This window comes from Mastigoproctus giganteus, chromosome 11 (assembly GCF_048544385.1).
Source record: "Mastigoproctus giganteus isolate SK-2022 chromosome 11, ASM4854438v1, whole genome shotgun sequence".
In the NCBI taxonomy this organism is placed as follows: domain Eukaryota; kingdom Metazoa; phylum Arthropoda; class Arachnida; order Uropygi; family Thelyphonidae; genus Mastigoproctus; species Mastigoproctus giganteus.
In genome coordinates, this window is record NC_143585.1 from 107,846,212 (window position 1) to 107,863,795 (window position 17,584).

At 37.8% G+C, this 17,584-nt stretch overlaps 1 protein-coding gene across 1 annotated transcript in view; it reads right to left on the minus strand.

Moving 5' to 3' along the window:
• LOC150078339 (serine/threonine-protein kinase 10-like) overlaps nt 1-16,761 on the minus strand; it is a 387,198-nt gene extending 370,437 nt beyond the window's left edge. The window contains exons 1-2 of the mRNA XM_090385108.1: nt 15,952-16,761; nt 994-1,158 (exon numbers count right to left, since the gene is read on the minus strand). Of these exons, the coding sequence (XP_090241234.1) occupies nt 994-1,158; nt 15,952-16,119 (333 nt within the window). The 5' untranslated portion in view covers nt 16,120-16,761. The remainder of the gene's footprint in view (nt 1-993; nt 1,159-15,951) is intronic.
• Between the last annotated feature and the right edge of the window lie 823 nt (nt 16,762-17,584).

Below are 17,584 nucleotides of genomic sequence, written 5' to 3' on the forward strand. Positions count from 1 at the left end.
AATCTAGCCCTACTTGAATATATATAAATTCTGAAATTTTACATCCATTTCTTTGGTATCTTACTGAAAGACAATTAATTAGCTTGATACCACATAAGCACTATGAAATGATTCTACATTACAGATAATCCACTGTTTCTATTTCACAATGTAGACCAGCACAGCTGAGGTGAATTAATTAACAAAAATAAGCAGAATTTACCTAATTTTTTTAAAAATTCTACTTTTAAAGTAGTATTACTATTTTTTTGCTAAAAAAAAATGAGTTTTTGCGAAAAGATGGAGAAATTATTTTTCTCTTACCAAGTGTATTATGAGAGTGAGACAATTAAAAGGATGGAGTCTCTGTCATAAATCCAGAGCAGTGGCAGCTATGCATTACATTCCTCCTTCACCCATTGCTGTGCCCTGCAGCAAAAGAAATGGGGTATCAGCAGCTAAATTTCTCATTCTACTTAATCCCACATACTTCCATTTCTCCTATAATAATATGTGATGCCCAATTCCATACACACTATTAAACAGACTTTACTCTTTCTCTAATTTCACCAATTTCGGCATGAGTCATGTAGATATACCATCTCCCTGCATTTTGAAGAGTTTTTTTTCACTTTTGAAATTTCTTCCGGTCAGATTATTGTTGTGTATTACTGCTGTCAAAATTTTAAGTTAATATAGAGGGACATCTATCTATGTTGACTTTTCAAGCATCATTTTACATTCGGTCAGGGCTGACAAGGATTTTATGTCTTACTCCTCACTTCTACAATTAGCATTCATAGACTATTCTGGCTAGATAAAATAAAGTTCATCTTACAATAAATAAAATTGCTTGTACCAATTTAGAACTAGTGTGTTGAAAACAATGGGGATTATATTGAAAATTAATAAAAAGTACATTTTTATTATCTGATATAATTGTTCTTTTTATATCAAAATTGCCATTATTTGTTCACTCACCCTTGTAACTATAAGAAATAAAAATGGACATACCCATAATTTTCCTTCATAAAAGAAAGCTTCGTGAAGTTCTACAATGTTGTGATGTCGATACTCTGTTAAAATGTCTATTTCAACGGTAAAATCATCAAGGTCATCTTCTCCTTTCAGTTCGCAAATTTTTGCTGCTGCTAACCTTCCACTTTCTTTGTTTTGTGCCTGCAAGAAAATAAACTGACATATCAATAGTGAAAATTTTAATCAGAAGTCAATGTCCTTTGAGGCACTGCATTTTTTCCAATCAGAAAGAAAAAATAATAATAATAAAAAAAAAAAAAAATTAAATTAAATTAACTGTTAAGCTAGCTTCTCCAAAACTATGAGGATAATTTCTCACTTCCCACTAAAATTCACAAAAATTCAGTATATATAAGACAATTGGTATATTTTATGAAAAAATTACTGCATGATAGTGCCAGACAAAAAATGCAAACTTTTAATGTGCTATGCTGTAAATAAACTAGAAATAAAATTTCATAAACAAGGCACAATTCTTGATATATGGGGGGGGGAAGAATGAAAAGTTTTTAGCCCAATATATATTGCAAAGGTTTTCATGAAAGACAATATTGGAAATCTGTGCTGTAAATCTTCTTGTATGTTCACAACATTTCAGGTTTGTGACTATATTCTTCTCCTTTACAGAGCACATTGAATTGTGGAAGGTGAATGAAGATAGAATCAAGATATATATACAGAAATACTCTAATATTTCTCTATATGGTATTTTAATTACAGTACTAAATTTAAACAGAAACTTATAAAAATATTTAATATCATTTTTGCATCTGATAATTTTAAGGTAACATTAATACACAATGACATTTTTGAATGCATATTTTATCATAGATACACCAAAAATAACTTTCACATTTCTAGTGTGTATATTGCTCTTGGCTGGATCTGCAAAGTGTGTTAGTTGTCTGACAGCACCGGGGGTTCCCCCATCTCCGCAATGTATTCTTTGTAAGTGACACAGAACTCTGTGGAGGCCAGAGATTTAAAAAGTGTGTGGGGAGTGGTTTGTTATGTAGTGTTATGTTCTGTTGTTTCTCTGATCATTTAGCCATTGGGCCTCTATCGGGACTCACCATTGCCCACACTTTGCCAAGAGGAGGCAGGTCAGGCACCCAGTAGATTGCGGCATTGTTAAGGTGGCGGCATTGTTAAGGGTGTGCTAGGTCGGTATAGTTAGTGGGGGTGGGGGAGACTAGAGACTAGGGTGAAACAGGTAGAAGGAAAGACGACAGAGTAGGTATCCCCAAAGATGTCAGTGGGGACAAGCCCCACCAGGCGAAGTATGGGGAAGGCAGAGAGGGGAGGAGACAGATTCGTCTCCTCCCTCCCCTGCCTAGGGATGGGATTTTAAATGGAACCGGGTTAGAGTACCCAGTTCAGAGCATCAAACGGAGTGTTGGGAGCAAGGCTGCAGTATGTCTTTGTCGGTGATGGTTGTCAGGTCCATGTCTTGTCGAATCAGGTAGGAAGGTCAAACTGCACATCCCGTTCCGGGGATGGGATATGTTAGCTGGCAATGGAAGAAACCACCAGGCGAGGAATGGGTGGGAGAAACAAATTTACTTCATTCATAATCCGCATTCTCACTCTACTTGCATTCTATTTTTATACTTTTTTCTTTAGCATTAGCAAAGGCACATGGTGCAAGAAAGCAAGCTTATATAGCATCAGCCAAAAAAAAAAAAACCCTTATTTCACCCATCCACTCACTCCAAATGTTTGTCAAGTTCTGCCTTGAATCTATTTAAGCTATCAACTTCTACAACAACAGATGAAAGTTTGTTCCAGCAATCAACCACCCACTGGCTAAAGGCAAACTTCTGCACATCTATCTTACAACTGTGTTTCCTCAATTTGAATTTATGCCCTCTCGTGCGATTATTCTGAGCAAGAGGAAGAATCCCATCCACATTGAGCATGCCCAAACCATTCAAGGATTTATACACCTCAATCAGATCACCTCACAGGTGCCTAGTCTCCAGACACTGTAATTTGCAAAACTTAAACCTTTCTTCGTAAGAGCACTTCAACTCCAGGTGCCTTTCTTGTGTTTATCTTCAATAATTTCTCCTCCACTTTACTCTCAGTTATTACAAGATTATCTAGCTTACTGCCAGAGTTGAATACACTAATTATTAAATTCACTAATAATGTTGCCCTTCTCTGTATTCATTCCAACAGCTCTACACCTTTCTTAAAATGAGGTCTCCAGACCTGTATACAGTACTCAAGGTGTGGCCTGATCATTGCCTTATACAAGGGGATAATCACCTCCTTATCCCTGCTAGAAAAATTCCTGTATATAACTGACAAGACACCATGAACTACTCTTGCAGACCATCTGCACTGCTCAGAAAACTTCATATCTGCTTGCACAATTACCCCCAGGTCCTTTTCATTCTCTACCACTGTCAGTATGGCACCACAGAGTTGATATGTTACTCTGGGATTACTGCTTTCCATATATAGTACTTTACATTTGTCAATGTTAATCTTAATTTGCCACCTCTCTTCACAAACCCATGCTGTGTCCAAGCTATAATTGAAGTCTTGTCTAGATGATCCTGCAATGCTTCTTTAACCAGTGCCTCTATTAATTTCCCTGTGTCTCCCTTTGATCATCCTTTGTGGATTGGGGTCACATTTGCACATCTTCAGTCCATGGGTACCTCCCCTGAGTCCAAGAAAGCTCTCATAATTATGGCTAAGGGTATGCTTACTTCCTTTGCCACCTCCTTTAATATAACTGGATAGATTCCTTCCACTCCAGGTGTCCTCCTTGTGTTTATCTTCAATGATTTCTCCTCCACTTTACTCTCAGTTATTACAAGAGTTGAATACACCTCTGGCATTCCCCTCCCTGAATACCTCCTCATGTGTGAATGTCAATGCAAAATATTCATTTAGTTTGTTACCTACCTGAGCAGGATCATCAACAGTTGAACCATCGATATCAAGTGGACCAATCTGATTCACCCCCCCTTTCTTCTAGAGTATACCTAAGTAAAGAACTCTGTTGTTTTTCTTTGCATCCTTTGCCAAAGATTTCTCGTAATCTGCCTTCGCCTGACTAATCTCCTTTGTAACTTGGTTACATACCAGCTTATATCTATCATAAGCTTCTGTGTCACATGTTAATTTATACGTATCCTATGCATTTTTCTTCTCTGTCACATGTCTAATTAGTTTATCTGACATCCTTTTAGGCCTAAATCTTGAACAATATTTCTTTGTTGGTATGAAAAGCCTAGTAGCGTCCAAGATTAATTCTTTGTTGTTGTTGTTGTTATTTGGTTTTTAGGAGCATTAGCAACTAAGGCCATATTGCTCCGAGAATATGCGGTGGTCATTCCCTGACCTTTCCGCATCCTCCGTATTTGGTGGTGATGGGATTGAACCCTGGTCTAATCAAGAAGTGTGTGTTACGCACTGCTGCTCCTTCCCACCTGGCTATGGAGACGGCCGATTAATTCTTTGAATGCTTCCCATTTTGAATTCGCTGTTCGTAACATCATCAGTTGGCTCCACCGTACAAAATTTAAATAGTGTCTCAGACCACTGTAGTTACCTTTACAAAAGCAAAAACCCTTCCCTTTACCCTTGATGGTAGTTACCTCTTTGAGTAAATCCCACTTCAGCACATTGTGATCACTGCCACCTAGTGGTTCCTTTATCTGCAGATTCTTGAAGTTTTTTTTTTTGATTTGGTAGTTGTTGGCGCATCGGCTTCTGTGGCCATATTGCACCTCCCAAGGTTTTTGCAGTACTTTGATCCAAGCCCAAGGCGGGAATCGAACCCGCGACCTTTGGGTTGCCGGGCAGGTACTTTACCCACTCGGCTAGCCCGGTCGGCACAGATTCTTGAAGCATGAAGAATCACTACTGATAATCAGATCAAGAGTATTACTCCCTCTAGTTGCCTCCCGAACATGCTGCTGTAGAAAACAGTCATCAATAAATCCGCAAAAGCCTTGCTAGTGAGTCAGTGACCAACGCACAAATTCCAGTCAACATCCAGGAAATTAAAACCCTCCATTATAAGACACACACTAATTTACTGGCCCACTCTATTTCTCTGCACAATTTCTCATTATACTCATCAGGTTCATTAGGTCTATAACACACACACTCTCATTTTTCCTTTCCTAGTGCTTATGTCACACCAAACAGACTCAACATTGCATTGTCTACCCAGATCAACTGGAGGCACTTCCCTAGATTTTGTGTTTCTTAACTAACAGCATAACCCCTCCTCCCCTTCTGTCCTGTCTATCCTTTCTGTACACATTGTACTCCCCAAATTCCCGTTCTGCACTGCTTATGTCTGTGTGACACCATGTCTCTGATATCCCACAATATCTGCCTTTGATGTCTTGACTAGCACTTCAAGCTCATTGAATTTATTAACTATACTCCTAGCATTGGTGTACATGCAAGTATACATACACCTGTTTCTACTCTAAGTATTTTCAGTGAAAATACTTAACACATCCCAAGTATTTACTTGTTCCACTATGGTACTCCCAGCAGTCCTGGAAATTCCCATTGCCTTGCTTTCCAGACTGCTGCTCAATTGCATTTAATAGTATGAATCAGAGCTGTAATACTCAATATTGAGGTAAACTCCTCTTATAATTGTACAAAAATTGCATTTAAATGGAAGTAGTGCAAGAATCACTTTTATCTCTGCCAGCAGCTACTGTTAATCTATTAGTTCCTGTATCCCCCCCCAAGCTAGCAGTTTTCCGGCCCACCTAACTCTACATCAATAGCATCAGCATATATTCTTGCACCCTTTCTATTTAAGTGTATCCCAAGTGTAGAAGCAGTCTCTCCTGTTAACAAGTACAGACCAGGCTGAGAAAAATTCTACCCCTAGAGCCTTGCACAATCTCTCCAGAGCTGAACTGATCGATAAGGCTCTCATCATATACTCCCTCCTATCGTGTCTGGGCAGAATTGCAGACACTTTCAAATTCAACCCTAACTCACAGCTTTTTTTTGGCATTGTCTTGTACTTGTTAAGTAATTCTGCCGGTCTCCTACTCTTACTTCCTACAGTTTATAATATATATTTTTTTTTTGTTTAGTTTTATATATATATATATAGACAAAAAGGTAAATAGTGTATGTGTATTTGGTAGGGGAGTTGAGCTATCATCAGGTGTAATAACCATGGAAGAATTGATAGAACCTGTATGCTAAAAAACAAATTACCTGAAATAAAATGCAATTAATATAAGCATAATTATAGTAAGTACCTAAAGCTGTGGGTCCTAGGACTTTAACTACTTCATCTGGGGGTCGGCAGCAAAAATTGTAGGAGCCACTGCAATAAGCCAGGTCTCTGTTTCTGTTATGATGTACGCATAAAAAGTATACATCATAGCCGACCCGACAGAAACCAGAAGGAAGAATAAAAGAATAAATAAACTTTAAAAAAAAAAAAAAATAATAATAAATAAGTTCATGCCAATAGAATCCTGTGGAAAAAGAAGAATGAAATATAAAATCAAAGAAATCTAAGAGATGGGGCAAAACAAGAAAACTTACTGTCTGTATGGACCGGAACGCATTGAAAGTCAATGGTGACCAAAGGAGAGAGCCGAGATACGGGGGTATTATGTTATTTGTTTTGTCCTGTCTTTGTTTATTTTATTTTATATCTTAAAAATATTAAAAATATTTTACAAAATAAAGTTTAGTGTCTTATCCACACTCCTTTGTTAGTTAGTTTTTGTTTCTCCCTCTGCTGACTTTTTGCCTTATCCATTTAATTGCCTTTCCCCCCACATGGGGCCACTTCAACTGACATATATACATCGCGTGTGAACACTTGGCTTGTGAACACTTTCACTGCAGCTCCGCAAAATTTTTCAGTGAAAAATTTTGCGGAGCTGCAGTGAAAGTGTTCACACTGACAGAATCCATACTGCTGATTGTTGATCAGACGGAAGGTTTTAGGTAGTTTAAGAGTTGGCGTTTAATTGATTTCTCCATTACTTTAGAAAGAGTAGAAGTAATTGCAATGGGACTCATATCCAGCCAGTTCCTTTTTTAGGAACTGGCTGGATATGAGCAAATTTCCAAGTAGAAGGAAAAACACCTTTGGAATAAGAAAGGTGAAAAAGCAGCAAAGAACAGGAGTAAGTTCAGGAGCACAGGTTTTGAAAACAAGTGGAGAAATACCATCAGAATCTGGAGCTTTCTTAGCATCAAGATTTGTCAAAATTATTCTGACATCCTTATGATGGAAAACCACAGGAGGCATGGAATGGACTGTGTTGGGAATGGTGGGAGGTGTTTTACCAAGATCATTAATATATGAGTTGGAAGAAAAATGGGATGCTAGCAGGTCAGCTTTATCCTTGGCCGAAGTGACAATAGAACCATCTGGTTTTGACAGAAATGGGCAAAAGTTGTGGCCAATACCTTTGGCAAGAGACCAGAATGGTTGGCTACCATTAGGGCAAAAAGCTAGTTTTCTACTCTTAGCCTGTTCAAAATCTAGTTTGGACTGATTAATAACTGCTTTACAATTGTTGTGAGCTTTGGCGTAGGCAGAAAATGAAACTGAAGAATTGGAAACAAACCAATTACGATATGCAACATTCTTCTCCTGAATGGCCTTAGCACATTTATTGGAAAACCAGGGTTAGATAAAGGATGAGATTTTAAAGTGGAGTGTGGGATAAAGGATTCCATTCCTGCAAGAATAATTTCACTGACACGATCTGAGCAAACGTTGACATCAGAAGTTTTGAAACAGTAGTACAATCCAAAGAAAAGAAATCTAGCAGGTCATCCCATTTTGCCTTTTTGTAATGCCAAACAACACTAGGTTGGGAATAGCCATGAGATAAAGCTCCACAAAGCCACATAGCCATGAGGTAAAGGCTCCACAAAGCCACATAGCCATGAGGTAAAGGCTCCACAAAGCATCTTGACCAGACCAGCTGGGTCAGTGTGACTAGAAAATGGAAGCCAACTGGAGTTGTTGTTATTTGGTTTTCAGGAGCATTAGCAACTAAAGCCATATTACTGCAAGGATATGCGGTGGTCATTCCCTGACCTTACCGCATCCTCCGTATTTGGTGGTCACGGGCTTGAACCCCAGTCTAATCAAGAAGCGTGCGCTACGCACTGCCACTCCTGCCCACCTGGCTACAGAGGTGCCAGCTGGAGTTGTGAACATTAAAATTATCAAGGAAAATTAGACTGGAAAGTCAAGTTGCAAAGAGAGGAAGTCGAAGAGCTCCAAGTGATTAGTGGAGTTGGAAGAACGGTAGAGACAACAAATGAATTTGACCCAATGAGGTAGAGAGATTTTAAGCCAGAGAAGATCGAAAAGAGGAGATTCCAAATTACCAAGTTCTCTGACAGGGAATATCGGAACGAACATTTGCACAAGTACCACCTTTGAGGCGAAAGGAATCATACAGTGAATAATTTGGGCAACTGAGATGAGCAGTAGTTAAATCAACCAATAACTGAGATTCTGTCAGAAAAAGTACATGGGGTTTGGACTGCAAGTGGAAATGGACATCATTGAGATTACAATTGAGACCACATATATTTGCAAAATAAACTAGGAAGTATTTGGGAGGTTTAGACCTTTTCACAGATAAGCTTACTCTATTAGTTTGACAATTCATGGTAGTAAGAAAAAGTGTGGAGGGAAACATGCTGTATGAAACATGCTCTATATCCAAAAATTTCATTACTTCAGTAATGAAATCTTTGGATATAGAGTGCACCTGCTGCCTGTATCAAAGATGTGGGTAAGAATATACCCTGACCATTGACATAACGTGGCCTCGACAATGCCTCCCCGCATACACACTACTCGGACTCCCTCCATTCACTATCTGATCCAGAAGCCTCCTGAAGTGTTACCAATAGGTTCGTTCCAGTGTACTAACTAGCAGCTGGCCTGCGAACACCATTTTAGAGTTGTACCCTCGAAATGTAAGGAAGTTGGATCTCGCCATGATGTCCAACATAACCTCAAAAGTCATCAGTCATACTGCATGATGGAAGAGATGGGGAAGGGTTGACCGGAACTTAGATCTGGAGACTAAACGTGGGTTCCACCACTTCAAGCCTCCAATAAGCAAAGTGGTGGTATTGCACCGGTTGATGAGTCATCTATCACCTAGTATTGCCTGAGGGGCGGCATTCCTCTATGGTGTGGGTGCCACACGTCGACTCCCTGCTTAGGTTGGTTCACCTGGGTAGTCACCCACAGTGTGCTTGTGCATAGGGGTTATACCCAGGATTACTAACAGTCCCACCATCATGAAGGTGCAAGCAGAGGATTTGGTTGTCACAGACCGTCCTGACTTTGCCAAAATTGGGTCCACTTGGCTTGAGTGTCACCCAAATATCAGTTCCATCAGCGTTTTAGACTCCCAGTAGCAAGTACAGCTTGTCTGGCCCATCTGAGAGAATGTCTATGAAGATCCATCAAGATCCTATCAGCAGAAGCAGTATTCTTCAGTTTGGAAAGAAATCTACTCACTATCGACTGATTACAAGACACTATAAACAATATGACGGGAAGAAAATTCTTCCTCGCGTAAAGCACAATCGCACTCTTTCTTCATGGCGTCAACTGCACGTAACTTGCCATCCTGACACAAGCAAGGAATGACTGCAACTCTTGCAGAGCATGCTTATATAGCTGAAAGTAACAGCTGATGCAATATTACGTCATCGCCTATACGTGTTAATCTTATCTAATGCAATCTGTAAGAAATATTGCCATATACTTATGTTATTCGGACGACAATTACAATTTTAAGGTATGATGCACTTTCTTTGAACACCAGTGTATATGTATATGTGTATATAAATTATTCTTAATAATTTACCCCTCTTGAAAACATTAAAATCTAATAAAATACAAAATATTCACACTTTTGATTTCCATAGCCTCTTTAACAGATAATGTTTTCTAATTTAAAAATTGTTCATTTAGAAATTCACCACAAATATAAATATGTTATTAATTATAACTTTTTGGAACAGTTTGATTAATCTTTGTCTTTAATAACTACGTTTGATAGTTATCAGGTCTATCAACAGATCAAAGGTAGCTCTGCTTCTAGTATTATTGCAACTTTATATCTTTACTGGTCTGAAATTTCTCTTCCTCAAAATATCCTGTTACTTAAATATATTGATGACCTTTGCATAATTATTTATCCACATTTTATTAAGGATTTTGGCCATATGTATCCTTGTGAACTTACTTTAGCAAAACTTAATTCTTGTAACAACACTGCTAATTATTTGGACTGAAGTATAATCTCATTAACAATACATTAGTATTGTTAATGATTATACTTCAGTTGATCTTTATAATAAGAGACACTTTCAACACTGAATTTGTTAAATTTCAATATTTCTAATGGTGTCCACTCTATTTCAACAGAGATAAATATAAAAGTGATGATAACCAGATAATAGATTAACAGCAGCCACAAGCAAAGGTGAAATTGATTCATGCACTGCTCCTATTGGAATATACATCAGACTGGAAAGCAAAGTGTCAGACATTACAAGCTTGGGATCTTCATGAAACAAAGTACATGGGCTGTGTTGGGTTTATTAAAAACAAAAACAGATGCACATATGATTGCTTGTACACTAATGCCAGAATTATAGATAACAAATTTGAAGTACTGGTTAAGTCATAAAACATGGACATTGTAAGGCTATCAGAAACATGGTGTCACTCGGACATAAAGGGATGCAGAATATGAATGTGGTGAGTACAATGTGTACAGAATTACATTTTCTTGGAACCACAATTGAAATGTGGCCATCTTTTCTTGCCTTACACCACTGGTGGTGCAAGTGACATGTCCTCCACAGCACATACAAATTACCTCATGGGTGTAATGGGAAGGAATTATGCTTTGGTTAAGAAGCACACTAATGAAATGTAAGGAAGTGCACCCAGATGATGGTCGGTGGCAAGTGCAATGCTGGGTCAATTTGGTGTAACATAAGCCCCGGGAAATGACAGTAAGAGTCTGTTATAAGACAAATGATTGATCAGTATAATGAACAATTGCACAGGCAGGTTGAGTGGGCCAATATAACAGAATGTCTTATAATGTGGGGAAGGGAATTTAATTCTAGATATTAAATATAACTTGTGGGTTGGTCACTCACACAGCAGCAGAAATTTTATAGATTTAATGGATCTGTTTTCTACAGTAGCATGCTACAGGCTCAATAACAGAAAGTGATCCAATTATCAGTAGTGATTCTTCATGTATTAAGAATCTGCACATAAAAGAACCACTAGATGAGAGTAATCATAACATATCGATGTTGGAAAAAGTTAAAGATATACTAATATCGAAGGTAAAAGGAATGGATTTGTTTTCATAAAAGTGACTATAGTGGTCTTAGTTTTTACATTGCTTTTGGTGGGACTAATATATAATGTTACCAATTGCAAATTCTAAATTGGAGGCATTCAGGGAAGTAACCATAGGAAAGCTACTAAGGTTTCATACCAACTAAGAGGTACTGTTCAAGGATTAGACCTACATGGATGTCAGATGAACTGATAAAACTAGTTGAAAAGAAAAATGCAAAGGATGATTAGAAAGCAGCAGGGGCAATGGAAACCTACAGTAAGTACAAACTAATCTGCAATCAAGTTACTAAGTTGGATAAGAAAGCTATAGCAGAATATGGCAAGTCCTTTGTTAGGTAGGAATACAAAGAAAAGTACGGGGGTGGGGGGGGGGCAGTAACAGAGTACTCATTGTCCGAGTCCCCACAGTTACGAGGTTGTGATATGAAGAATGCAAATGAAAATAATATGGACAATATTGGGAAATGTTTTAATATTCTGCAGTATAAATATGATTGGAGAAGCTTGGAAAAAATTTTTTCATAGATTAATGAATAGCTCATGGAAAAAGTTATACCCTAATGCTGTTCATAAACATGAAGAATGCAATGTGGCCAGGTTAAAAATGAAATTGCAAGTTTTGCAAAAGAAGTGGTATTCCATGAAGTTGATGATTGGGATATTGCACAACTGCTTGAATCAAGCACAAAAAAAAACACTTAAAAATGAGGAGCTAGCAGAAAATGATGCTGCGATGGAATCACCAAAGGATAAAGATTTGAAAATTAAAGGAAATCCTTGAGAAAACTGACCAAGCACTTGAATATTTTTGTGAGAACAACCCACTTCATGATTGCGCCGCACAAGTTAAATGCAAAGTTAAAGACATAACTAAATGCTATGACACAATTTTATCTGAAAAAACAGCAAAAAAAAAAAAAAAAAAAGAACCAAAACTCTGGATTCATTCTTTCCTTCATAAACTGAAAATTGTGTAACTTCAATAAACTTTACTTAACCTTATTTGTTCAACCTATTATAATAAAAAATGTTTAATATAATTGTCTCATTTTTTTACTTTGTAGAAGTACATAATACACATTATGAAAATTTGATCCCTGTTTTAAGTGGAATTTGCTGGAACCAATTATCCTCAGATAACGATGACCCCCCACCTTGTAGTAATAAAGTATTCTTTGCTTCTGTTACCACTGGAAGGAAAGGATGAACCATTCAGATATGAATGGCATAACTACTGCCAATCCTGTTCGTGTTGCTCACAAATATTTCATATCTACAATTACCCATGAAGAAGTTTTAGAAATGGTGGTACTAGAAATATAACTATTTCTAATTGGGAGTTAAAAGATTTTACAATAACTGAAAGGAAAATGGAGGAGAAATTGTTAAAGCTAAAAGTAAATAAGGAGTTGAAATCTATCCAATTATACTAAAAGCTGCAGATAAGCAAACCTTTGGCTATAAGAATATTCTTATAGCCAAATCTTTGGCATGAGAACATTCCTACAGACTGCAAATAGCTCAACTAATGATGAAGGGGAGATCAAAGAACAAAGTGGATATGTGGGCATAACTTCTGCATTAAAGGGCCTGTGAGCATGACTTTTACACCAAGAAAAATAATGGTGTCAGTGGTTAAAGTACTGCTCATTCATCTCAGAAGAAACGTAATTATACAGAATTTACAGTATGAGTTTTGTAAAGACGGAATCTTGTATGATTAATTTGATTAGACTATGCCAAAGTAACAAAGGAACTGGAGGCAGAAAATAACTCTCACATATACTAAGATCTCCCAAAAGCCTGCTGTACAAATTGGAGCAGTGTGGCATTAGTGGAAAGTTACTGCTATGGATAAAGGGATGGTTCAGTGGCAGAGGACAGAGGGTGGTTATTAATGGACACTGCTCTTCTTGGACTAATGTTATTAGCAGCCTCTCTCAGGGTTCAGTGATAGGTCACCTACCGTTCTCAATTTATTAATGTTATTGATAAAGGCATAATGTTTGAAGCTTAATGTTTGCAGATGATACAAAGGTTGGCAGGGCAAATAATAACAGGAATCAAAGTGTGCTATTGCTACAGGAACTAGAAAAATTAAGCGGATGGGCTGAGAAATGGCAATTGAGGTTTAACATTGATAAATGCACGGTACTACATATGGGAAGCAGTAATTCTAGAATAACATGCAATTACTTGATGCCACATTCAAGGTGGTGGAGAATGAAAGATAAAAAAAAAGGTAAAGTGCGGCCATTATCAACCCACTGCAGGATGGAAGCCTCCTCAACAATTCATGCTGAGGGAAATGGATCATAATCTGCCATGCTGGTCCAGTGCGGGTTGGCAGATTGACCGTATTCAGCAGTCAGAAGTTTGAACCTCGGTCTACTCAAAGAGCATGTGCTACTGCACTCCCGCTCCTGACCATTCGGCTACGGAGGCCTACATAGAGCTAATTGTATAGTCTGACATGAAATTCCCTGAGCAGCTAACACAGGCTGTTACAAGAGCTCATGGGGTTCTGTCAATGCGATATTTTGACAGCAGGGACAAGGAGGTGAATATTCCATTGTATAAAGCAACAGTTACCACATCTTGGGTTTTGCATACACATCTAGGAAGCCATATTTTAAGAAAGATATGGATGAATGCAGAGAAGAACACCCAGATTAAAGGGTGGTTGAGTGGGAAAAGACAGAGGATGGTAATCAATCTTCGTTAACTAATGTTATTAGTGGATTTCCACAGGGTCTGGTGTTGGCCCACTGTTGTTTTGTATATTTATCAATGATATTGATGAACGTATATCAGACTTAGGTGTTGAAGTTTGCAGATGATACAAAGGTTGGCAGGTTTGTTAGTGACAGTAATGGCAGTGTGCTACTGCAACAGGATCTATAAAATTTGGCCAAATGGGCTGAGAAGTGGCAACTGAAGTTTAACATTGACAAATGCAAAGTACTGCACACGGGTAGAAGTAACCCCAGAGGAATGTACCAACTGTGTGGCACTGCACTTAGGGTGGTACAAAATGAAAAAGACCTGGGAGTAATTGTCAGTCAGATATGAAGTGTTCTGAGCAATGCAGACAGGCTGCAAGAGCAGGGGTTTTGTCCACGATATACAGGAATTTTGCTAGTTGGAAAAAGGAGGTGATTATCCCTTTGTATAAGGCAATGGTCAGGCCACACCTTGAGTACTGTGTACAGGTCTGGAGGCCTCATCTTAGGAAGGATGCAGATTTGCTTGAGTGTGTACAGAGAAGGGCAACAAGATTGGTGAGGGCAATGAAGGGATCCTCTTACCAAGAGAGGCTTAAGTTCTGCAAATTGAAGCAGCTGAAGACTAGGCACCTGCAAAGTGATGTGATTGGGGTGTATAAGGCCTTGAATGGGTTCAGCACGCTGAATTCTGATGGGATTCTTCTGCTTGCTCAGATTAGGAACTGGAGGAGGCATAAATTCAAATTGAGGAAAGAGTTGTAGAACAGATGTGCGGAAATTTGCCTTTAGCCAGCGGGTGGTTAATTGCTGGAACAAACTTCCATCTGTCTTTGTGGAAGCTGATAGCTTCAATAAATTCAAGGAGCAACTGGACAAACATTTAGAGGAAATCAGCCAAAAAAAAAAAAAATTTTTTTTTTTTTTGGCTGATGCTACATAAGCTGATATGCTTGCTTTCTTGCATCACATGCCACTATTACTATTAGGCCATGTCACGAAGGGGGTTGGTTCTCTTACCATGAAACACTTCAGTTTTAGAAATTGCAATGCTTGGAAATCAAGACTGTTGCTGTTATTGGTGTAGGTTTAATGGTGCAATGGGAAAATAAGGAGGCTTGATTGAAGCATTTAAAGTTTTGAATAGATTGTGTAGGCTGAATGTTGATGGTATTCTTACTCTTTCTCAGACATTATTGTTATTATGTTATTGATATCCTCTAGTGTGTGAAAACACACAATGGGGACAAAATGAAGGAGGATGGCTGCAGGATAGATGCTGTGAATATATATATTTTTTATTTGTTGGCTAATGCTGTATAAGCTTGCTTCCTTGTATCGTTTTACACTAATACTAATAAAACCAAGTGGGCGGTTAGGACTGAATACTACAAAAAATTTTTACTATCCCCCCCCCAACCCACAACAAATCCTCACCCGAAATTCAAATAAGCATTCTGAGAATCTGGCGTTGACATCGTTCGATTGCAGTTTTATTTTGATATAAGGCTGAGGATAAGGATAAAAAGTTTATTACAAGCTTCATCATTCTAATGTATAACGGCTAACAATAATAAAAAGAAAAATAAATAAAAGTAGTCACATCATTTTAATTACTGGGCCAGTGGCACAGCCAAGTCTTACTCGGTCAAAAACCTTTTTTTTTTTTTTTCCTTTCCAGATAAGATAATCACGCCAATGTGCAACAGTCCGGTCGCCTTATCATATAGCAGCCGTTATCTGTACGTAATAACAGTACTAGAGTTCGTAAGAGAAATGTAGGCTTAACACATGAGACGGAAGAAACACACTTACTTTGTATACCTTACCGAATGCCCCATCTCCTAATTCGCCCACGATACTCCACCAATCCTCCGGATTTTCATTGAAGCGAATATTATGATACACTCTTTTCCGTTTTGGCTCTACACCAGCAGCACCACCAATACTAAAAATCCTCTTGAAATTACTGAAAAATGACATACTGTTATTATCACTATGACATTTCGAGAAACCTACTTGGTCATACTTTGTTGCACTTGGACATTTAGTTTAGCTTGTTCTCCGCTTCGTGCAATCACTTACGCTGCTACTAAATGCGATCAGGTATAATTCGCAGCTTGCGATATGAACTAAAGCTTACAGTTACTTACATTATAACAACTGGTTTATTATCAACTATCTCGTTCTCCTTATATAATACATTTTTCTTATATTTGTTCCAACAAAAGCTAAAGTGTAAAATAATGAGCACCAAAGTGACTAAAGAAGTCACATATGAAACACCTTCCTGTTCCTGTTCCACTTCCTGCCAATTCCAACTAGCCCTAGGATCTGGTTTAGCCTCCACAAATCACATTACTGCACTTGCAAATCTAAGCAATTCTCACCGTTGACTTGAACAATGTTTTTAACCAATAATTAGGAAATTCTGTATGGTACTAGTTTCCCGTATAAATTAATTGGTTAAGTTTCCTGGCAGCATATTATCTAAATAAAAAATACTGTCACTGACATAAGCTGCGGTCATACACCGCTTACGAACGGAAGTTCGTGACCTTTCATAATTACGCACAACTTTTTCTCACATCTCATGACAAATGAAAATTTATAAATATCGCTCTAAAGAACTAGCAATATCTATATTTTTCTTCTCTACTATTACCTAAAAATATTTGTTCATAACTATTATATTCGTTAAACGTGCACTTTAATTTAATTCAGCCATAGAAAAAATATGGCTATCATTTATAACTAGTTCCATTGTCCACTTTTTGTGATGCAAACCGCTAATATTTGTACCACAACAAATGTACTCTAAAAAAAGTAAGGACATTTTGAATAACTTCCCCGCGACACAAAACGCCATTGGTAACAACGACAGATACAGCAGTAAATCAACCGTAATTCGCTAAGCCATTTCAAAATATCGCGCATCACTTTGAAAAATAACTACAGATACACATCACGAATATTATATATCATTGAATTTTCAAAATAATAATAATATGAGGTTATTAAGAAAATATATGATATAATAATAATAATAATGACGTTAATATCTCTAACCCCTTAGCTTATTGGGTGTAACTATAAAACCGAATGATTCTAATCCCGCGCCCCTTTCTTTCAAGAAAGTGGTGATAATTCTCATTTGAGTAAACTATCATCAAGTTGATGAACGGCCTCTAGCCCCTATGTTACTCATTCTCATCGGTAATGTAGCAGTAGAAATGGAGGCATGTGATGCAAGAAAGCAAGCGCTGATCCTGTAGCACCAGCCTATGTAGTGCGTATGTTGCATCAGCTTATGTAGAGCGCATGCCGCATCAGCTTATGTAGAGCGTATATTGCATCAGCCAAAAAAAAAAAAAAAAAAAAAACAATTTCACACATTCATTCCTCTATGAGATTGTTCACTTCTTCTTTGAAATTATTTAAGCTATCA